Here is an 18,350-nt window from a genome sequence, read left to right as displayed (position 1 = left end):
CGAAGATGAGCTTGAGGGATAAAACAAAATGCATATTTGAGCTTCGAGCTCAGATTTGGGTTTGTCACTAGGCGTCACGAGCCAAAGGCTTTGCAGTGATCTAAGGGCTTTTTAATAGACCAAAACAACATTTTTTGTTTTTGAGTTAGTTTTTGTATTTTTTTTTAAAAATTCCTTTTGGAATTCCTGGGGTTTTAAATATTTATTTCAACTTTAGTTTGTTTGGATGAAGTAATCTCAGTTTTTATAGAAATTTTGAAATGATGGAATTTTGAAACTCCGTTATTTAAAGTTCCTTAATTCAAAATTATGTTGTTTGGATATCATTCAACTAGAACTTAGAAAATGATAGGAATTACATGTGCCTTAGATATCACGGTCACAAGAACCACCTTATCACAATGATCCAAATCCTGAAAAATGACAATTTGTTCCCCAAAATAATTCGTTAGGGATTTTCCATTCTGTTTCGTAGCAAATGCCTTTTGATTCAAGTTAAATATGTTCATTGGTTCCATCAAAGAATGTGGTTGAAAGGTGATGTGCGACGTGGGTCGGGGCGGCGGCCACATGCTTCTTTAGTTCAACACTGCGAGATACTACAACGGGGTGTGCGATAGTGGCATGGTGGATTCGCTTAAGGGTTTTCCTTTCTTTCCTCAACTTGGCTCTGGTGCCAAGAAGAAGAATACTACTCAACAAATATCGTTGTGTATGATAATTTCATAATGAGGAATGAGTAATGCTACTTTTATCACATTCTCATACCACCTTATGTGGCAGGTGAGGTGGTTAGCCACATCAATTAAAATCAATTTAATATTTTCTTTTCTTTTATGATTTATTGACACTTTTTAATTGATGTAGTTGTACACCTCATATGCACATAAGATGATATGAGAATGTGGTAAGTGTAGCATTATCAATGAAAGCTCTTTGTATATCAGTCTCTTTCTATTGAGGGATCCCTCAAATAATTTTATTTGAGGGACGCCCTTTAGGGTACCCTACAATTTTTTTCCCAATGATCTAAACCATCTATTTTTTAGGTATTCTTTCATAGATCAGCCTTACAAAAAATTAGACAAATCTGAAACCGTTTCGACATCTAATTGTGTCTTACAAAATCAATGAACACGGTGCTTCAAAAATTAGACAAATTTGAAACCGTTTCAATAACTCAATTGAGTAGTCAAATAATATAGGATTCAAGTGATTTTTTATAGAGATGATCTTTGAATGAGTATATACAAAATAGACAGTTTGGATTAGTGAAATACAATCCGGAGTGGGGCCAACAAAAGGTGTCCCTCAAATAAGTATTTGAGGAATCCCTCAATGAAAGCTCTCTGTGTATATATATATATATATATATATATTTTGGAGAAACATTTGTATAATATTTATTTGTTACATGTTACTTATTAGTGGTTGCTTTAACAATTTCATAATGGAAAATCCATTTAATGTTTTATTTTTCGAGGCCCAATCCTAATCAAAATAATATATCCAAATAGGGCATTTGGTTTTATTGGTGTTTTATTACGAGGCCCAATTGAAAGCCCATCTCTCCTTCTGTTTTTCCCATCAACAGAGGCCAAGGCCCAAGTCTAACATGAGTCGTCTCCGGCCCTTCCCTGCGGCCTCTCATCTTCTTCAATCCTCATCTCGCCACCCCAAAATCTGAGCCACCATCATCATCTCGTCCTTGACCTTGGAGATTACAAAATGATGTTTTTTTCTGGGTCAGAATCGCCCAAACCGCCTAGGCCGCCTAGGCGGCCGCCTAGCGCCTAGTCGCCGCCTAGGCCGATTTGTTGAACACTGCCTGATCATCAGAAACCTCCGCAGAAAATAGTATATTCTTATAGCTTCCTGATGCTAATTCCTTGCCTAAACTCCTTGAAAAACTTCATCATAGGAAATCATGCCCGCCCACCCGAAAGCCATTGTTCATGAATAATTTCTGCATTCATTTCCTTGCACGAGTCTAGGGAAGAACACATGTGGTGCATTTCTTTCTTGACAGAGAAAAGCAATTAAAACACTTGAAATAAGCAAATTGACGTTGATCCCAATCTATTTGATTCAGTTTCTGCCAGTTGCCAAGCAGGCAGGCAATTCTCTCGAGAAAAAAAAACACGCGTTCATGGCAGAACTAGTTACAGGGAGCAATAACTTGCCAATGTCATCAGAGGGAGGCCCTACAACAACATACTAAAATGATGAATTCCCTACCCTCCATAAAAGATTATTTCAAACTGGATGCTTATTATATTACACCCAAGGGGAAAAAAGTGAGAACCCGAAATGAGATAGCAGCATTGTTAAAAGAAAATCCTATATACGAAGTCATATCCGCTTCAGATTTCGACTTTGCAAGCCCAAAGGTTATGGAAGACACTATCCCTGAGATTGTCGGTAAAAAAGGTTCTGGTAGCAGCTACAAAAAAGTGAGACCTCTGAAGGATGAGGAGGAGATGGGCAGTGCATGAGTAGTTCATGTTGAAAGATCACATGTGAAAATTTTCTTGGGAGGTTTTGCCTTGTGTGGAAATGATGTCTGTTTGTCCGTAATGATATCATGTTAGAATTTTGATGCTCCAGCCGCAGTTGTGTTCTTTGTATTTCTATTTGTTCACTTCACTAATGAAGATGATTTGAGGAGAGCCGCAATGTTATTCACATAGATTGAACTTGGGTCGATTTCGTAAAAATGATACTTTGTAGAGAGTTGCATTGGTTGAATTTCCATCGTATTTTTTGTTTTCTTTGGTAATTGGTTTTAGGCATATTTCATTTCACAAACCTTTTTGAGTAGGGGGTGGCAAGGCAACAATATATTCAAGTGAAGTCGTTACAATGGAGACATGACATGGTTTGTCCAACTGATACATATACATCCTGTGTTTTTGAAGGAAAAGGAACAGAAATCTACTGGAAAATATAATATTGGTGTATGGCTTTTCTCCAACTTGTATTGAACTATATACATCATGAATCAAAATAATCTTGAAATACAACATGTGCACATGTAACCACTATGCCTTCTGTGATTATCCTTATATGGAAGCCAGAGGTTCTCTGGCTGCCGGAGTTTTACATGGCGGCCGGAAGAATTTTGTTTTGTATTTCTTTAAATAAAACTGGGTATCAGTATATGTATTTCCAATATGTATAATGGGTGTTAGTGAAACCTAATGCCAATGTTAAACCTAGTTGAGTCCTTGTCAACTGGAGGTAGCATGTCTAGTCGGGTTTTGTGTATTCAAGCAGCATGTCTGGTGACATGTAAATCTTCACCAGCGTCCAATTAAGGACCTCTTCAACTCCAAGCTCACCCTCTGCTCTTGCAGCATATATATCCTCACAAATGGCTATCAACCTATACAATAAAAGAGCCATATAAGTTTCAGGAAAATATTACTCTTATTGATACTTGGTTTAGAAAATGAAAGATAAGAAGGAAGGACCAAAACAAAGTTGCCTTACCTATCACAGGAAGGAAGGAAGGTTCTCATAGGGGATTCTCATTCTTAAGTCAGAGCATTGAAGTCTGATAAAAGCGGCCAACAGCAAGAACAAATGTTATGTAGTGACCCCAGATGCTGAACTTGCTAAGGTGTCACCAAGAATACCCTCTGAAGTAACATTGCAGATCAGAAATATCCCCTAAAAATGAAGAAATTCAAAAAGTCATTTAAACCAAAAATATTGGGAGTAAACCACAAAGCAAACTTGTGCACATGAAACAGGACATTTTTCATAAACCTACGTGGCGGTGTTTCCTCGGATACAATGATGGCCATGGGTCCTCTCAAACCTCCACATCCATTGACGTCGGATGAATTGATGTCATGGAAGGACCACCAGTCGTAATTAGCACGATTTATGACAAGATCCGCACTAACAAAATTGTCCTGTAAATCAATGGTATTCCATCATTTCAACAAAAAACTGCAAAGTAAATTATTGCAGGGACATGAGCCTCTGTGTAATCTGTGTTAAGATTTCAATACAAACATCTCTCTCTTCCTCTTACTCTCTCACCTGAAACCAAGAGCTAAAATTGATAACAAAATTTGACATATAGAACTTACGTTAGTTAAAGATGTAACTGAGAGAGAGCCCCAAATGAAAGCCCATATCTCCTCCTGTTTTTCTCATCAACACGAGCCGAGGCCCAAGTCTAACACGAGCCGTCTTCCCAGCCCTCCCCGCGACCTCTCATCTTCTTCAATCCTCATCTCGCCACCCCAAAATCTGAGCCACCATCATCATCTCGTCCCTGACCTTGGAGATTCCAAAATGGCGTTTTTTTTCTGGGTCAGACCCGCCCAGGCCGCCTAGCGCCTAGTCCCCGCCTTGGCCGATCTTTCGAACACTGCCTGATCATCAGAAACCTCTGCAGAAAAATCACCATAACACAATCACCTTCCGAAAAGGACAACTTGCAGACAAGTATACTATCTTTCTGGACAATCATTATTGAAGATGCAGTGCTTGAAAATCTTGTTAGATACCCTGCACTGCACGCATGGCCCGTATACTAGGCCGACTGACGTTAAACGCAGACCTAAGCACGCAGACTTTGCTGTTTGTGGACTGAACTGCCCCTCCACAACTAAATTGACCTACTTAAAACGACAGGACCAAAGTGTTAAAAGTGGAAAGTGATGGTTTAAGCACACGCTACCATTCGTCTTCCCGAGCCACCACCATCACCTGCGCCTTCCTCTCATGGCTACCGCTACTTCAGCTAAGCGAGTCGGCACTCCTAATGGCAGCTTCCACTGCGACGAAGCCCTCGGCTGCAAGGTCTACAAGTTAGTTAAGTAGCATCCTAGTTCCTTCAGGTTCTGATTGATAGATTGCTTCGAGTCACTGTGATATATTGGTATCTTAATTTAGTGTTTTGAAAAGCTTTCCCCTTTGTGTGTTTTGTACACTACACACAAATGCATGAATTTGCTTTTGTAATTTTTCTGACCCTGTGGTATTTGTGAATTGTGGCACTGTCATGTGTGCTGGGGGTCTTATTCAAACTATTTGGGCTGCCTGTATTAGCCTAGGCACTGGAGCAGATCAAGTTAATCTGTATTAGCAAAGCAGATGTGCTTTGAAGTGCTCAATCAATTGTTTTGTTGTGGTTTGTCCTTAGCAAAGAGAAATGTGTGACGGAGAAGCGAGATATATGAGATCCTGCTAGGCGTTCCATTTCTGCACAATATTTTTGTAGAAAACAGTAGGAAATAACTTGCTGCTGTGGGGGCAATGGCTCCCATTCTGCTACGAGAGAGCAATGCGTGAAGCTTCTTCAGTGCCTGCCTGCTGCTGTGTTTGCGCCTCACTGACTCACTCTTGGGTTTTGGCGGGATGGTTTTACATATAAAGAAACCACATCGCCAAATAAAAACTGGTCCTGCTTTGCACTTGCCGTCTTGGCCCAATTTCCCTCCTACCTGTTTAATTTAATTCAACTTCAATTCCTGAGATGCACTAATCTCAACCATTCAATCAATATCCCCACTTGACTTCACTTTAATGGATGGCTTGGATTTGCACACTAATTGTAGTCGATCCGCATCGAGCATATATGTTGATTATCCTCCTCCTCCTCCGGCTGTTTGGCAGGAAGGAAAGAGAGAGATAATTTTCCAGGAACAGAAAAAGCTTAATGGACAGCCAAAGAACCCCTAGAACGTCGTCCAAGGTACAAATACAATCTGTTTGATCCAATATTTCCCTCAATATCTCATTGAAATTGGGTTTCCAGTGTTTCAATCAAGGATAAGTGCCAGAGGATTTGATTTGCTGCTTTTGATCCAATTTAAATTAATTTTGCTTTGGTAAGTAAATCTGGAAAGCCTTCACCATGATAGCATTTTGAGAAAATAAAAATGTAAAGCCTATGATAAGTAATATGATGCCCCTTTTGGTACATTCATGCGTTTTCAGTTTTGTCTAGGATAAGTAGCAGGGGATTTACTGCTCTTTGACCCAATTCAACTTAATTTTTCTTTGACATACACTTTAATCATAATTAGCAAAGAGGGACAATACAACATTAGATTCAGTTAAAATAAATTTTGATTTTTTTCAAAGCATGCTCAAATTTCGTGTATTAGCTGTTGTTAAACTTAAATGTGCTTCTTGATGACTTTAATGGCATATAAGATGCTGATTTCACTACGCAAATGTTCCTGAAAATGATTAGCTTAGAGAGATTTTTAACAAGTAAAATATGGACATCACAATCACAAGAACCACCTTATCACGGTGATCCAAATTCTGAAAAATGGCAATTTGTTCCCCAAAATAATTCGTCAAAGATTTTTCATTTTGTTTGGTAGCAAACGCCTTTTGATTGAAGGCAAATACATTCATCGATTCCATCAAAGAATGTCGTTGAAAGGTGATGTGCAACGTGGGTCGGTGCGGCGGCTACATGCTTCTTTAGTTCAACACTGTGGGATACTACAACGGGGTGTGCGACAACGGCATGGTGGATTCGCTTAAGGGTTTTTCTATCTTTCATCAACCTGGCTCTAGTGCCAAGAAGAAGAATACTATTCAGCTAATATCGCTGTGTCTAATAATTTCATAATAAGGAATGAGTAATGCTACTCTTATTCTCATACCACCTTATGTGGCAGATAAGGTGGATAGCCACATCAATTAAAATTAATTTAACATTTTCTTTTCTTTTATGATTTATTGACATTTTTTAATTGATGTGGTTGTACACCCCATATGCCACACAAGGTGGTATGAGAATGTAGTAAGAGTAGCATTATTCATGAGGAATAAATACACATATTTTGAAGAAATGTTTATTTATGTATATATATATATATACAGAGAGCTTCCATTGAGGGATCCGTAATATATATATATATATATATATATTGGGGAATGTTTATTTGCATACATCTATATATATGTTTGGAGAATGTTTATTTGTGTGTGTATATATATATATTTGGATAATTATTTGTATAATATTTATTTGTTACTTGTTACTTATTAGTGGTTGCTTTAGCGATTTCATAATGGAAAATCTATTTCATGTTTTATTTTCCGAGGCCCAATCCTAATCAAAATAATATATCTAAATAGGGCATTTGGTTTAATGGTGTTTTAATACGAGGCCCAATTGAAAGCCCATCTCTCCTTCTGTTTTTCCCATCAACAGAAGCCGAGGCCCAAGTCTAACATGAGTCGTCTCCAGCCCTTCCCTGCGACCTCTCATCTTCTTCAATCCTCATCTCGCCACCCCAAGATCTGAGCCACCATCATCATCTCGTCCTTGACCTTGGAGATTACAAAATGGTGTTTTTTTCTGGGTCAGAATTTCCCAAACCGCCTAGGCGGCCGCCTAGCGCCTAGTCGCCGCCTAGGCCTATTTTTCGAACACTGCCTGATCATCAGAAACCTCCGCAGAAAATAGTATATTCTTATAGCTTCCTGATGCTAATTCCTTGCCTAAACTCCTTGAAAAACTTCCTCATAGGAAATCATGCCCGCCCACCCGAAAGCAATTGTTCATGAATAATTTCTGCATTTATTTGCTTGCACTAGTCTAGGGAAGAAAAACATTTGGTGCATTTCTTTCTTGACAGAGAAAAGCAGCTAAAACACTTGAAATAAGCAAACTGACGTTGAACCCAATCTATTTCATTCAGTTTCTGCCAGTGCCAACCAAGCAGGCAATTCTCTCAAGAAAAAAAAAATGCGTTCATGGCAGAACCAGTCACAGTGAGCAATAACTTGCCAATGTCATCAGAGGGAGGCCCTACAACAACATACTAAAATGATGAATTCCCTACCCTCCATTAAATATTATTCCAAACTGGATGCTTATTATATTACACCCAAGGGGAAAAAGTGAGAACCCGAAATGAGATAGCAGCATTGTTAAAAGAAAATCCTATATACGAAGTCATATCCGCTTCAGATTTCGACTTTGCAAGCCCAAAGGTTATGGAAGACACTATCCCTGAGATTGTCGGTAAAAAGGGTTCTAGTAGCAGCTACAAAAAAATGAGACCTCTGAAGGATGAGGAGGAGACGGGCAGTGTGTGAGTAGTGTATGTTGAAAGATCACCGGTGAAAATTTTCTTGGGAGGTTTTGCCTTGTGTGGAAATGATGTCTGTTTGTCCGTACTGATATCATGTTGGAATTTTGATGCTCCAGCCCCACTTGTGTTCTTTGTATTTCTATTTGTTCACTTCACTAACGAAGATGATTTGAGGAGAGCCGCAATGTTATTCACATAGATTGAACTTGGGTCGATTTCGGAAAAATGATGCTTGTATAGAGTTGCATTGGTTGAATTTCCATCGTATTTTTTGTTTTCTTTAGTAATTGGTTTTAAGCATATTTCATTTCACAATGGTGACATGACATGGTTTGTCCAACTGATACATATACATCCTGTGTTTTTGAAGGAAAAGGAACAGAAATCTACTGGAAAATATAATATTGTCGTATGGCTTCATTTCCATGATTGCTTTGTAAATGTGAATCACCACTAATATTAATATATCTAGCTTCACTTGCATTTTGCTCATTCTGCCTTTCTTAACAAAAGGGTTTGGCTTAATTTCTTTGACAAATTTCAGGGCTGCGATTCGTCGATGCTGTTGGACGATACATCAAGCTTTGTAGGTGAGAAAACCGCAGCTCCCAACAACAACTCCATCAGAGGATTTGAAGTTGTTGATCACATCAAAGCCAAGCTTGAGAAGGCATGCCTCGGAGTGGTGTCATGTACTGATCTTCTAGCTCTGGCTGTACGTGACTCTGTAGTTTATGTAAGAAAACCATCTTAATTTCTTCCTCCAAAAACTCGAATTTCCACATAATGTGGTCATTATCTTCTTCATTGGCATTTGATTCACAGTTAGGAGGCCCTTCATGGAAAGTTCGCTTGGGAAGAAGAGATTCTACAACTGCTAGCAGAAGTGCTGCCAACACCTCCATCCCTCCACCCACTTCCAATATAAGCAGTCTCATTTCAAACTTTGCAGCACAAAATCTCTCGTTAAGAGACTTGGTCGCTATTTCAGGTTAAAAAAATTCAATCTTTCGACATTAAATCATAGCTGAAAATGAATGCCAAATATTAAAGCGAACAGAACAAGGGTTTGCTCAGGCTCACTTGAGTTGTTTATGGCATTGGCAGGTTCACACACCATTGGCCTGGCAAGATGCACATCATTCCGGTCACGCATCTACAATGAGTCCACCACCGACGCCGCCTTTGCCAAGTCATTGCAGGGCAGTTGTGTATATATATATATATGTGTGTGTGTGTGTGTTGGAGAAATATTTGTATAATATTTATTTGTTACCTGTTACTTATTAGTGGTTGCTATAGCGATTTCATAATAGAAAATTCATTTAATGTTTTATTTTCCGAGGCCCAATCCAAATCAAAATAATATATCTAAATAGGGCATTTGGTTTTATTGGTGTTTTAATACGAGGCCCAATTGAAAGCCCATCACTCCTTCTGTTTTTCCCATCAACAGAAGCCGAGGCCCAAGTCTAACATGAGTCGTCTACAGCCCCTCCCTGCGACCTCTCGTCTTCTTCAATCCTCATCTCGCCACCCCAAAATCTGAGCCACCATCATCATCTCTTCCTTGACCTTGGAGATTACAAAATGGCGTTTTTTTTCTGGGTTAGAATCGCCCAGACCGCCTAGGCCTCCTAGTCGCCGCCTAGTCGCCGCCTAGGCCGATTTTTCGAACACTGCCTGATCATCAGAAACCTCCGCAGAAAATAGTATATTCTCATAGCTTCCTGATGCTAATTCCTTGCCTAAACTCCTTGAAAAACTTCCTCTTAGGAAATCATGCCCGCCCACCCGAAATCCATTGTTCATGAATAATTTCTGCATTTATTTGCTTGCACTAGTCTAGGGAAGAAAAACATGTGGTGCATTTCTTTCTTGACAGAGAAAAGCAACTAAAACACTTGAAATAAGCAAACTGACGTTCAACCCAATCTATTTCATTCAGTTTCTGCCAATGCCAACCAAGCAGGCAATTCTCTCAAGAAAAAAAAATGCGTTCATGGCAGAACCAGTTACAGTGCACAATAACTTGCCAATGTCATCAGAGGGAGGCCCTACAACAACATACTAAAATGATGAGTTCCCTACCCTCCATAACACAATCACCATCCGAAAAAGAAAACTTGCAGACAAGTATACTATCTTCCTGGACAATGATTATTGAAGATGCAGAGCTTGAAAATCTTGTTAGATACCCTGCACTGCATGCATGGCCCGTATACTAGGCCGACTGCCGTTAAACGCAGACCTAAGCACGCAGACTTTGCTGTTTGTGGACTGGACTGGCCCTCCACAACTCAATTGACCAACTTGAAACGAGAGGACCAAAGTGTTAAAAGTGGAAAGTGAGTTTAAGCATACGCTACCATTCGTCTTCTCGAGCCACCACCATCACCTGTGCCTTCACCTCTCTCGCTCTCTCATGGCTAACCCTACTTCAGCTAAGCGAGTCGGCACTCATAATGGCAGCTTCCACTGAGACGGAGCCCTCGGCTGCAAGGTCTACAAGTTAGTTAAGTAGCATCCTAGTTCCTTCAGGTTCTGATTGATAGATTGCTTCGAGTCACTGTGATATATTGGTATCTTAATTTAGTGTTTTAAAAAGCTTTCCCCTTTGTGTGTTCTGTACACTACACACAAATGCATGAATTTGCTTTTGTAATTTTTATGACCCTGTGGTATTTGTGAATTGTGGCACTGTCATGTGTGCTGGGGGTCTTATTCAAACTATTTGGGCTGCCTGTATTAGCCTAGGCACAGGAGCAGATCAAGTTAATCTTTCCTTACAAAGGGCACACCTCTGGCAAAGTTGGAGAGGAAACATTTGTCCAAAGGTTCGGGAGGAGGTTCAGAACAACAGGTTGTGAAATCAATTTAAAAGAGATTGCTTTATTGGAGGGCAAAGTGAACAAACTATGCTGCTTACTGAAGGAAGCTGTTGAACGAACGAAGGACAACATTGTGAAGAAACAGGCTTTGACATATGAGAAATCAAAGCAGAACCTGAAGAGAAGGAAGAAATCGAAACCGAAAGTCATGACGAGGAGAATGAGCAGCAGATTCACAACCCACTCAAATTGCCACTGGGTCCGGATGGGAAGATAATATCTTACTGGATGTATAAGCTTCATGGTCTCGGTCAGGAATTCAAGTGTGAGATATGTGGGGATTCCAGTTACTTTGGGCGCAGAGCTTTTGAGATACATTTAATGGAGAGTGCCATAAGCGCGGGATGCGTTGCCTTGGCATACCAAAGACCAAGAGCTTCAATGAGATCACATCAATTGAGGAAGCAAAAGAGCTGTGGAAGAGGATACAAGAACGGCAAGGCGCAAACTTGTGGTGCCGGGATCTTGGAGAAGAGTGTGAAGATGAAGAGGGTAACATTTACAATAAGAAGACATACAATGATCTAAAGCGACAGGGGCTGCTTTAAGTTTAAATGATTTGTAATTAGTCTTTAGCAAATTATGGGTATGAGATGACTAGTAGCAGATTTTTCTAAATCTTATGGTTAATGTGTACGGGATTTCTTGCCTCCCATTTGGCTGCTTCCAACACTGGAAACTGATGTTAACGCTTCTTTTGAGGAATAAATTTTTTTTATCGTTTATTGGCTTTAAAAAAAAACTAAGCGTAACTCAGATTTCATAACAAAGAGTGATTCATAATTCCGCGTATTACAAAATCTATGACAAAATACAGTCTTCTGGGTTTCTCTCTGGTCTCTCTAAGTTGTCTTTGTATACCTTATACTCTTTCTCAGTACTTTGTTTCATTCACTTGCCCAATCTTCCTTTCTTCTTCTTCTTCTTCTTCTCAAGCTCTCTCTATACATAGAGAGACAAAGCATTACAACTAACATGGACTTACATTGATGTACTTGGCGAGCGGTGGTAGTTAGTGACAGCAGAATTAGTCAATTGCACACTATATTGCGACTATACGGAGAATACTAAATGGTTTAGGCTGCCTTGCTTATATCCTATACAATGCACTACGTAGCTCAGGTCTTCCATTTTTACTCTAATCAACTGAATCGACCTCCTCTTCTGGCAGTTCAAATGCATCAATCTCGGCAAAGTACGCTCTCTGCTTTTCAATGAAATCTTGTGGCAAGGCATGCATGGAAACATCTTTCCCAGCTGGTACCGCACACTGCTTCTGCAGAAGTATTACGCACAAATTAAAAGTGAATAACTACAAACCCAGACTTTATTGTACAGTGGGATTTGTTGTCCCTTTAGGCAAAAACATGAACTCAGCTGTTTGAACAAACAAACAAACTCCTAGAACAAACTTCGGTCCAGTATAACTGTAACAATTGTTTAAACAAGTGAAAAAGAATACACAGACTACCATTCAATAGTAAGTGAAAGATTATATAAACAGTCTATTCCATATTCAGCCGTTGATATTGCCACAGTAAGGAGAATTTATCTCTAAGTATATAGCCCAAACAACTCAACCTCACATTTGAGAAATAAGCAATCCTTCCATAGACACACTCTACCATGTCGTTCGAAATTCTTGGGGCCTTTGGGGTATATACAAGTTCTCTTTAAGAAAGCACAGTATGTAGTTTTGGACTGATATGAAGGCATAACATTTTTATAAAAGATAAACACTGGCCAATTGATTGTAGAAACCAGGCCCCAAGCCAGATATAAAGTAGCAGTTTCTACCCAAAACAACAGAAAAGTCACTAATATTAACTTTAACAAACCTTTTTGCGAGGAGCCGTGGATTCCTTTGATAGACTGTTATGTCCGTCTTCCTTCAATTTACCCCTGTTTCAAATGGCAGGAACAAGTACAACAGAATTAGTAAAACTTCACACGATATGGGAAAGAAGCGTCCCAAATCAGAAGAACACTCAAGTGATATATGTTATCATCGGATTACAACTCGAGAAGCAATATCTTATCATAATCTTATACAAGCAACGCCCCATATGGCTTGATAAATAGCGCCTTATGACAAGGTAGCTTACATTTGAAAACCAAACTAACCCACCCCCATCTTGTATATTAACAGTTATATTATGATTTATAATACAATGCTACAGTATAGGAACATTACTCATATCAGTTAGAGACTCACAATATATTCCGGATCTTTGGTGCAGGAGGACAACTAAAGGGTACAGTGTTTTCCTTGTCTTTACTCTTCCTTTTCAGTGCAGTCTGTCTCCGAGTGTACACTGAACAAGCCTCAAAACCGTCACAGTCACTGGTACCTAAACTCAAAAACCAAAATCTACCCGTAAGGTCTCAAACCACATAGATTTTCCAAAGAAATTTATTTACAGGAGTTGATAGTTTGTATTTATTAAGCATCGCATCAAGTTCAATTCAAGTATCGAAAGGAACCCTTTCCTTCAAAACAGCTTCAGGGTACGAGTAAAAATCAATATAAACAAATTCTAACTGAATCGTTGTGGGCTTCCACTAATTCAGAGCTGAATTTCCAACACGTGGAGAGATAATGAGAAACCCTAGATTCCCAAATCGAAATTAACAAAACAAAAAGAGAAATCGGAGCCCAATCCAAGTGGAAAAGGAAGAAACGCAAAAGGGGGCAGAGAAATTACCAGAAGAAGAGGTCGAAATGGGAGGAGGGCGAGAAGGCGTGGAAGGAATTGGGGGCGGCGGAGCAGAGGGCTTAGGGTTTAAAGCGGCGACGAGGGTCTTGGTGGCCGAGGAGAGGTTGGGATTCAGGCGTTTGAGTGTGGCGGTGGAGGCTGACGACGATTGAGAAGAGGTGGCTGTGGCGTTGGTGTTGGTGCTGGTCTTGGTATTGGCTATAGTGTTGGTGCTGGTCTTGGTATTGGCTATAGTGTTGGTGCAATCTGAGAGAGGCTTTCGAACTCTTAGTCTTCTTCGCTCTGGCTCAGCTTCCATATTTGGCTATTTCTTCGCTTCCTTCATTCTTTTGCTTCCAGTTTCGCTCTTTTATGTAAAAATTTAGCAGAAAGAGTGTGTTTGTAAATTGTGTGTGCTAGAAGCTACTCTTGGAATGGCGGGAAAATCTGTTTGTGAATTAAGAGAGAGACAGAGAGAGATAGAGAGAGAGAACGCGATGTTTTTAGGTGTGGAAGTGTGCTCTGGAATCTGGATGGGTCGGTTCACCTCGCTTCTCTTCGACTTCGAGTTACGAGCGAATGTGGGCTGAAAAAGTGGGTTCATATTGGGCCTCCGGCCCATGAATCTCTGACTCTTACTCAAGACGTGGATGCCATATGCACTGCCACGAAAGAAGTGGACTCAGTTTGATCACCAATACTTTCGCAGTCATAAAAAAAGAGAGGAATTAGGTGAAAGCTGAATTCCTCTTTTTGCATAATGGTTGTGGGAATAATACATCGTCAAAAAGATTAATTTATATAATTCCGACAAGTCCCCAAGATTTTCACTTTTCTCCATGAAATCCAATGGCTTTGATGGTTTAGTTGGCAGGCAAAATTCACCTATGTTTTTTAATCTCTAGTTTCAAATTTTCACGCCAATGGCCTATGTTTTTTTATTTCTAGTTTCAAATTTTCACGCCAACGGCAGAAGTTAACTTCTGCTTGCCAAAGTGTTGTCTGTCCATTCACGATGGAATTCAATACCAACACATGAAAATATCACACTCGTTTCGTTTCGTTATAATTCTTAAAACTATATCCAAGGATGACCTCCATTCTCTCATATATAGTCTCCGATTCTGAACAAAACAGAACAGAACATCACAGAGAGGCTCATAGATTTTTTTTTCTTTCTAGTTTTATTCCAATGTGTGCAAGTCCAAGTGTCTACAGTATTGTGATTGTGACTGCCACGTGTTAGCAAACCAATAGTCTGAGATCTGAAACAGAAACAAACAGCAGACATGCACTGAAGAATCGAAAACCAGGGCAACTTGGGTAAGTGGTAAAGTGAAGAGGCCTATAGTTTTTCACATTTTCCAGTGTTCCAAGAAAAAGAGAAAAAAACCAGGGGCCACAAACAAAAAAGAACAAAAGAAGCACACTTTTCAACATATAATCTGCAGGCTAGGCTACTTTCTCTCACCCCCTTCATCTCTATATATGGTATACCAACCTCTCCCCTGCTTTCCACTTCCACCTTCCTCATTCAGTTTTTCTGATAATCTTTTGGTTCAGAGAAGAAGAAGATCATCATCTAGCTAGCAATCAAAATTTTCAAAATGGAGGCAATTCAGTCTTGGGTTGCAGAGCACAAGCTCAAAGCCATTGGTGGGTACACCCACCAAGCAATCTAATCTAATCTAATCTTTTCTCTCTCTCTCTCTTTTTGCACTGCAGCATATAAAAAGTGAAATAGGTTATGGTTTTCGATGTTATATTTTTGAATAATGGGGTGGTGTTACAAATTACAGGAGCAATATGGGTATCAGGAATTGGAGCATCTCTGGCTTATTCACGAGCAAGAACACCTCTCAAGCCAAGCCTTAGGCTTATACATGCTAGGTAGGGCAGCTCTTTAATTTCAATATATTTTTTTCTCTTTCTATATTTTTTGTGCTTGCTAAATTTATGATATGTTGTTGTGTGTAGGATGCATGCACAGGCCTTGACACTGGTTGTCCTATCTGGCGCAGCAGCATACCATTATTATGAGAAGCATGAAGCTGACCGCCAAAAAGAAAATTAATCTTTCTTTTCTCCAAATTAATATGCAGCCAGCCCAGCCACCGGGCAGGAGCTGCATAAATCAGAGCTCCATCAGACCATTTCTATTAATTATTAAGTTGATCTTAGTTAGGAGTTAATCTGAACATTTCTTATTTCTAGCTACGCTGTCTCTAAATGAAATGTTCCATCTTAGTTTGTTTATTTTCCTATGTTTTCCCCTGTTACTAGTTGTATAATACATTATATTTATATATAAAAATACCAATTTTCGTTTATCAAGTAAATATCCAATATACATATTGGAGGGCAATCAAGTGAATTGGATTCACCTTTTTCGTAACACAAAAATACAATTGTAAACACATAAACTGTACAAATAACTCAAGTAATTAAAAGCAGTTATTGTATATTCGATTTGAGGTTTTGTATTGGAATCCCACTTCCTTGATGCATCCGAGCCGAGGTCCTTTATCAAATATTGGGCTAGAGACCATACAACACCAGTGAACGTCCCGAACATCATGAATCATATTTGGCCCAATCATATTGGGAGATGCTGTTGAAAGCAGCCAGGCTGGCTCATTTTTGGGTCAATGAAATTATATATATACTAAAGCGCAATGCAACTAAACACTGTTCCTAAGCACAGTGAAATGACGGAAATGCCCTCTCTTTTTACTGCTTTGCAAACTCATTTTCTCATCAAAGACAAAGAAATCACGGTTTGCCCTTGATTAATTAGTTTCGCTCTTCCCGCTTTGCCCCCTCTCCTTCGATTGTAACGACTTGGAGCCTTCGTTCTATCCGATCGAAGTTCGCTTTCTAACCTGTGTTGGTTGGCTGGTTGCGGGCAATGATGGAAGAGGTCGGTTTCATGTTGGAGATTATCCGAGGCTTCGATTTTTATAGGAGTGGTGTGCATTGGTCTTCTTCTTCATATCGAACTCCAGCTCTCTCTGCTTCAATCTCTTTCTCTAATTCTCAGACATGGGTACTTTCAAGGTAAGCATGCATAGCTTATTCTCGATTTCTCTACCCTTGCTAATTCATCTTATCTCATCTGCTTCGTTTGTTCAGCCATCTTTCCAGCTGCGCTTCATCCTTCTTCTCATCGCACGGGTTTAGCTCAAAGGGATTTCTAGGTTTCGAAAAAAAAGGTTGGTTTTAACATTCTTTTGGTTTTCTAGGTTGGTTTATTCATTTTCCATATCGAAAATTGAGAAGGAAATCAGAAATTGAGTTTGGTTTGTTTTTACAGGGAGGAAGATCTAAGGAAAAAGAACTGGAGTAATCAATATGCTGCTCATCAATCTGTAATTGATGTCCTGTGTGGCTGAATTTTTTTTTTTTTTCCTGTTTGTACTTATCTTGCATTCCCTTTTTGGAGTCTCTCTTTGACCTTGAAGATGCATAAGGTTCTTGATTACTGTCACAATTACTGAAAATCATGTTATGTCATTTTCACATACAGCTCAGACAGACTAGCTTTCTATAGCATATACAGCCCTTGATTATAAAAGGGTGGAACCACATTCTCTTGATATAGTATTGCAATTGTATAGCAATACAGCCCTTTATTATAAAAGGGTGGAACCACATTCTCTTGATATAGTATTGCAATTGTATAGCAAGCTGTAAAATTTGTTGTATTACCTGCTGAAGTGCTTTGATTTCACAATCTCTCTGCAGCCAGTTCTGGCTACACTATGAGGGTCTCATATTTCACTCATTGAATGCGTTGCTAATGATTTGTTCTTAGGGAAAACATTGACTACAGTTGGTTCAATTATTACTGACATTGCTTCTGGTATATTGTAATATAAGTGAGGATGACAAGTTATAGTCAATTATTCGGTTAAGGATGCAGAATTTTGATGGCTAGAAGTATTCTTTTCAATCTATTTAATGATCATCTAAAAATTGGGGACTTGCCTTTTCAAATACCAATTGAATATTCGAGTGGGAAAAGTTAAGATGCAACAGCCTCTTTCAAAGTCTGATGTGCCACCATGTGTTTATTCATACAGCTGTGTTTGCAATTTTTGTTGGCTTGGCATTTCCCTTTTTTCTAATCATGCCTGTCAATTGATTGTTCTGATACGAAGATTAAGGGTGCAGTAAATTTTTTATTTTTATACCACTGAAGTTGGGATTTTTGAAGAAAAAGAACTATATCTTTGTTTTGCAGTTTCAACCATTTTGGATTTCTAACTGTCTTTATGAAGATGTTGATTCTTTCTTATATTCATGTCACAAATCAGTGGCATGTTCCTCGAGTTTTTTTTTTTCCATTGTTATTTTACGTGCTTATTCTCCTTGAATATTTAAGCTCAAAATAGTTGAACTGCCATATGAAATTTTATTAATTTAGTTGTGTGTCTTCTGGATATTGTTAGCAAAGCAAAACAAATTAATAAATTTCCTTTTCTCTCCATCTCAGTTTTCGCTTACCTAAATTGCATTTGTTTTTATGGCATCCACATATTGTTTCACTTTAGTTTATGATTTTGAAAAGCATGAACATGATGAACATGACTTGCAAGAAACCCTGCACTTCCTTTTTTTTCTTTCTTTCTTAGGTAACGCTCTGATTTCAGTTCTGTGTTTCATGAATGTCTAATCATGTT

At 39.1% G+C, this 18,350-nt stretch overlaps 3 protein-coding genes, 1 long non-coding RNA gene and 1 pseudogene across 5 annotated transcripts; 4 read left to right on the top strand and 1 right to left on the bottom strand.

Annotated features, from left to right (window-relative positions):
* The first annotated feature begins 8,613 nt into the window (after positions 1 to 8,613).
* On the top strand, positions 8,614 to 9,394 carry LOC148917456 (peroxidase 4-like). Its single transcript, XM_089052448.1, has 4 exons — positions 8,614 to 8,817; positions 8,907 to 9,072; positions 9,189 to 9,287; positions 9,372 to 9,394. The coding sequence occupies exons 1-4, from the start codon at positions 8,641 to 8,643 to the stop codon at positions 9,392 to 9,394; spliced, it is 465 nt and encodes a 154-aa protein (XP_088908574.1). The 5' UTR covers positions 8,614 to 8,640.
* A 1,472-nt stretch (positions 9,395 to 10,866) lies between these two features.
* LOC148917455 (splicing factor SF3a60 homolog pseudogene) lies at positions 10,867 to 11,714 on the top strand (annotated as a pseudogene).
* A 16-nt stretch (positions 11,715 to 11,730) lies between these two features.
* LOC103332862 (sororin-like protein) lies at positions 11,731 to 14,204 on the bottom strand. Of its 2 annotated transcripts, XM_089051497.1 has the most exons (5): positions 13,933 to 14,204; positions 13,678 to 13,902; positions 13,188 to 13,323; positions 12,811 to 12,874; positions 11,731 to 12,248 (listed from the first exon to the last, which is right to left on the bottom strand). In XM_089051497.1, exons 1-5 carry the CDS (start codon positions 13,985 to 13,987, stop codon positions 12,111 to 12,113), a joined length of 618 nt encoding a protein of 205 aa, XP_088907623.1. In that variant the 5' UTR covers positions 13,988 to 14,204; the 3' UTR covers positions 11,731 to 12,110. The 2 variants fall into 2 exon arrangements, with proteins under 2 accessions (XP_088907623.1, XP_008233848.2); XM_008235626.3 differs by having other exon boundaries at positions 13,678 to 14,204.
* Positions 14,205 to 15,131: 927 nt separating this feature from the next.
* On the top strand, positions 15,132 to 15,998 carry LOC103332861 (uncharacterized). Its single transcript, XM_089053065.1, has 3 exons — positions 15,132 to 15,324; positions 15,468 to 15,558; positions 15,646 to 15,998. Exons 1-3 carry the CDS (start codon positions 15,276 to 15,278, stop codon positions 15,740 to 15,742), a joined length of 237 nt encoding a protein of 78 aa, XP_088909191.1. The 5' UTR covers positions 15,132 to 15,275; the 3' UTR covers positions 15,743 to 15,998.
* Positions 15,999 to 16,663: 665 nt separating this feature from the next.
* On the top strand, positions 16,664 to 17,037 carry LOC148917454 (uncharacterized). The gene is made up of 3 exons (XR_016126602.1): positions 16,664 to 16,725; positions 16,801 to 16,880; positions 16,982 to 17,037. It is a non-coding gene; the product is annotated as an uncharacterized LOC148917454 (long non-coding RNA).
* The last annotated feature ends 1,313 nt before the right edge of the window (positions 17,038 to 18,350 follow it).

This window comes from Prunus mume, linkage group LG5 (genome assembly GCF_029339155.1).
Source record: "Prunus mume cultivar Tortuosa linkage group LG5, ASM2933915v1, whole genome shotgun sequence".
In the NCBI taxonomy this organism is placed as follows: Eukaryota; Viridiplantae; Streptophyta; class Magnoliopsida; order Rosales; family Rosaceae; genus Prunus; species Prunus mume.
The sequence above is the reverse complement of the archived record's forward strand: the minus strand, read 5'-3'. Positions and strand labels throughout refer to the sequence as shown.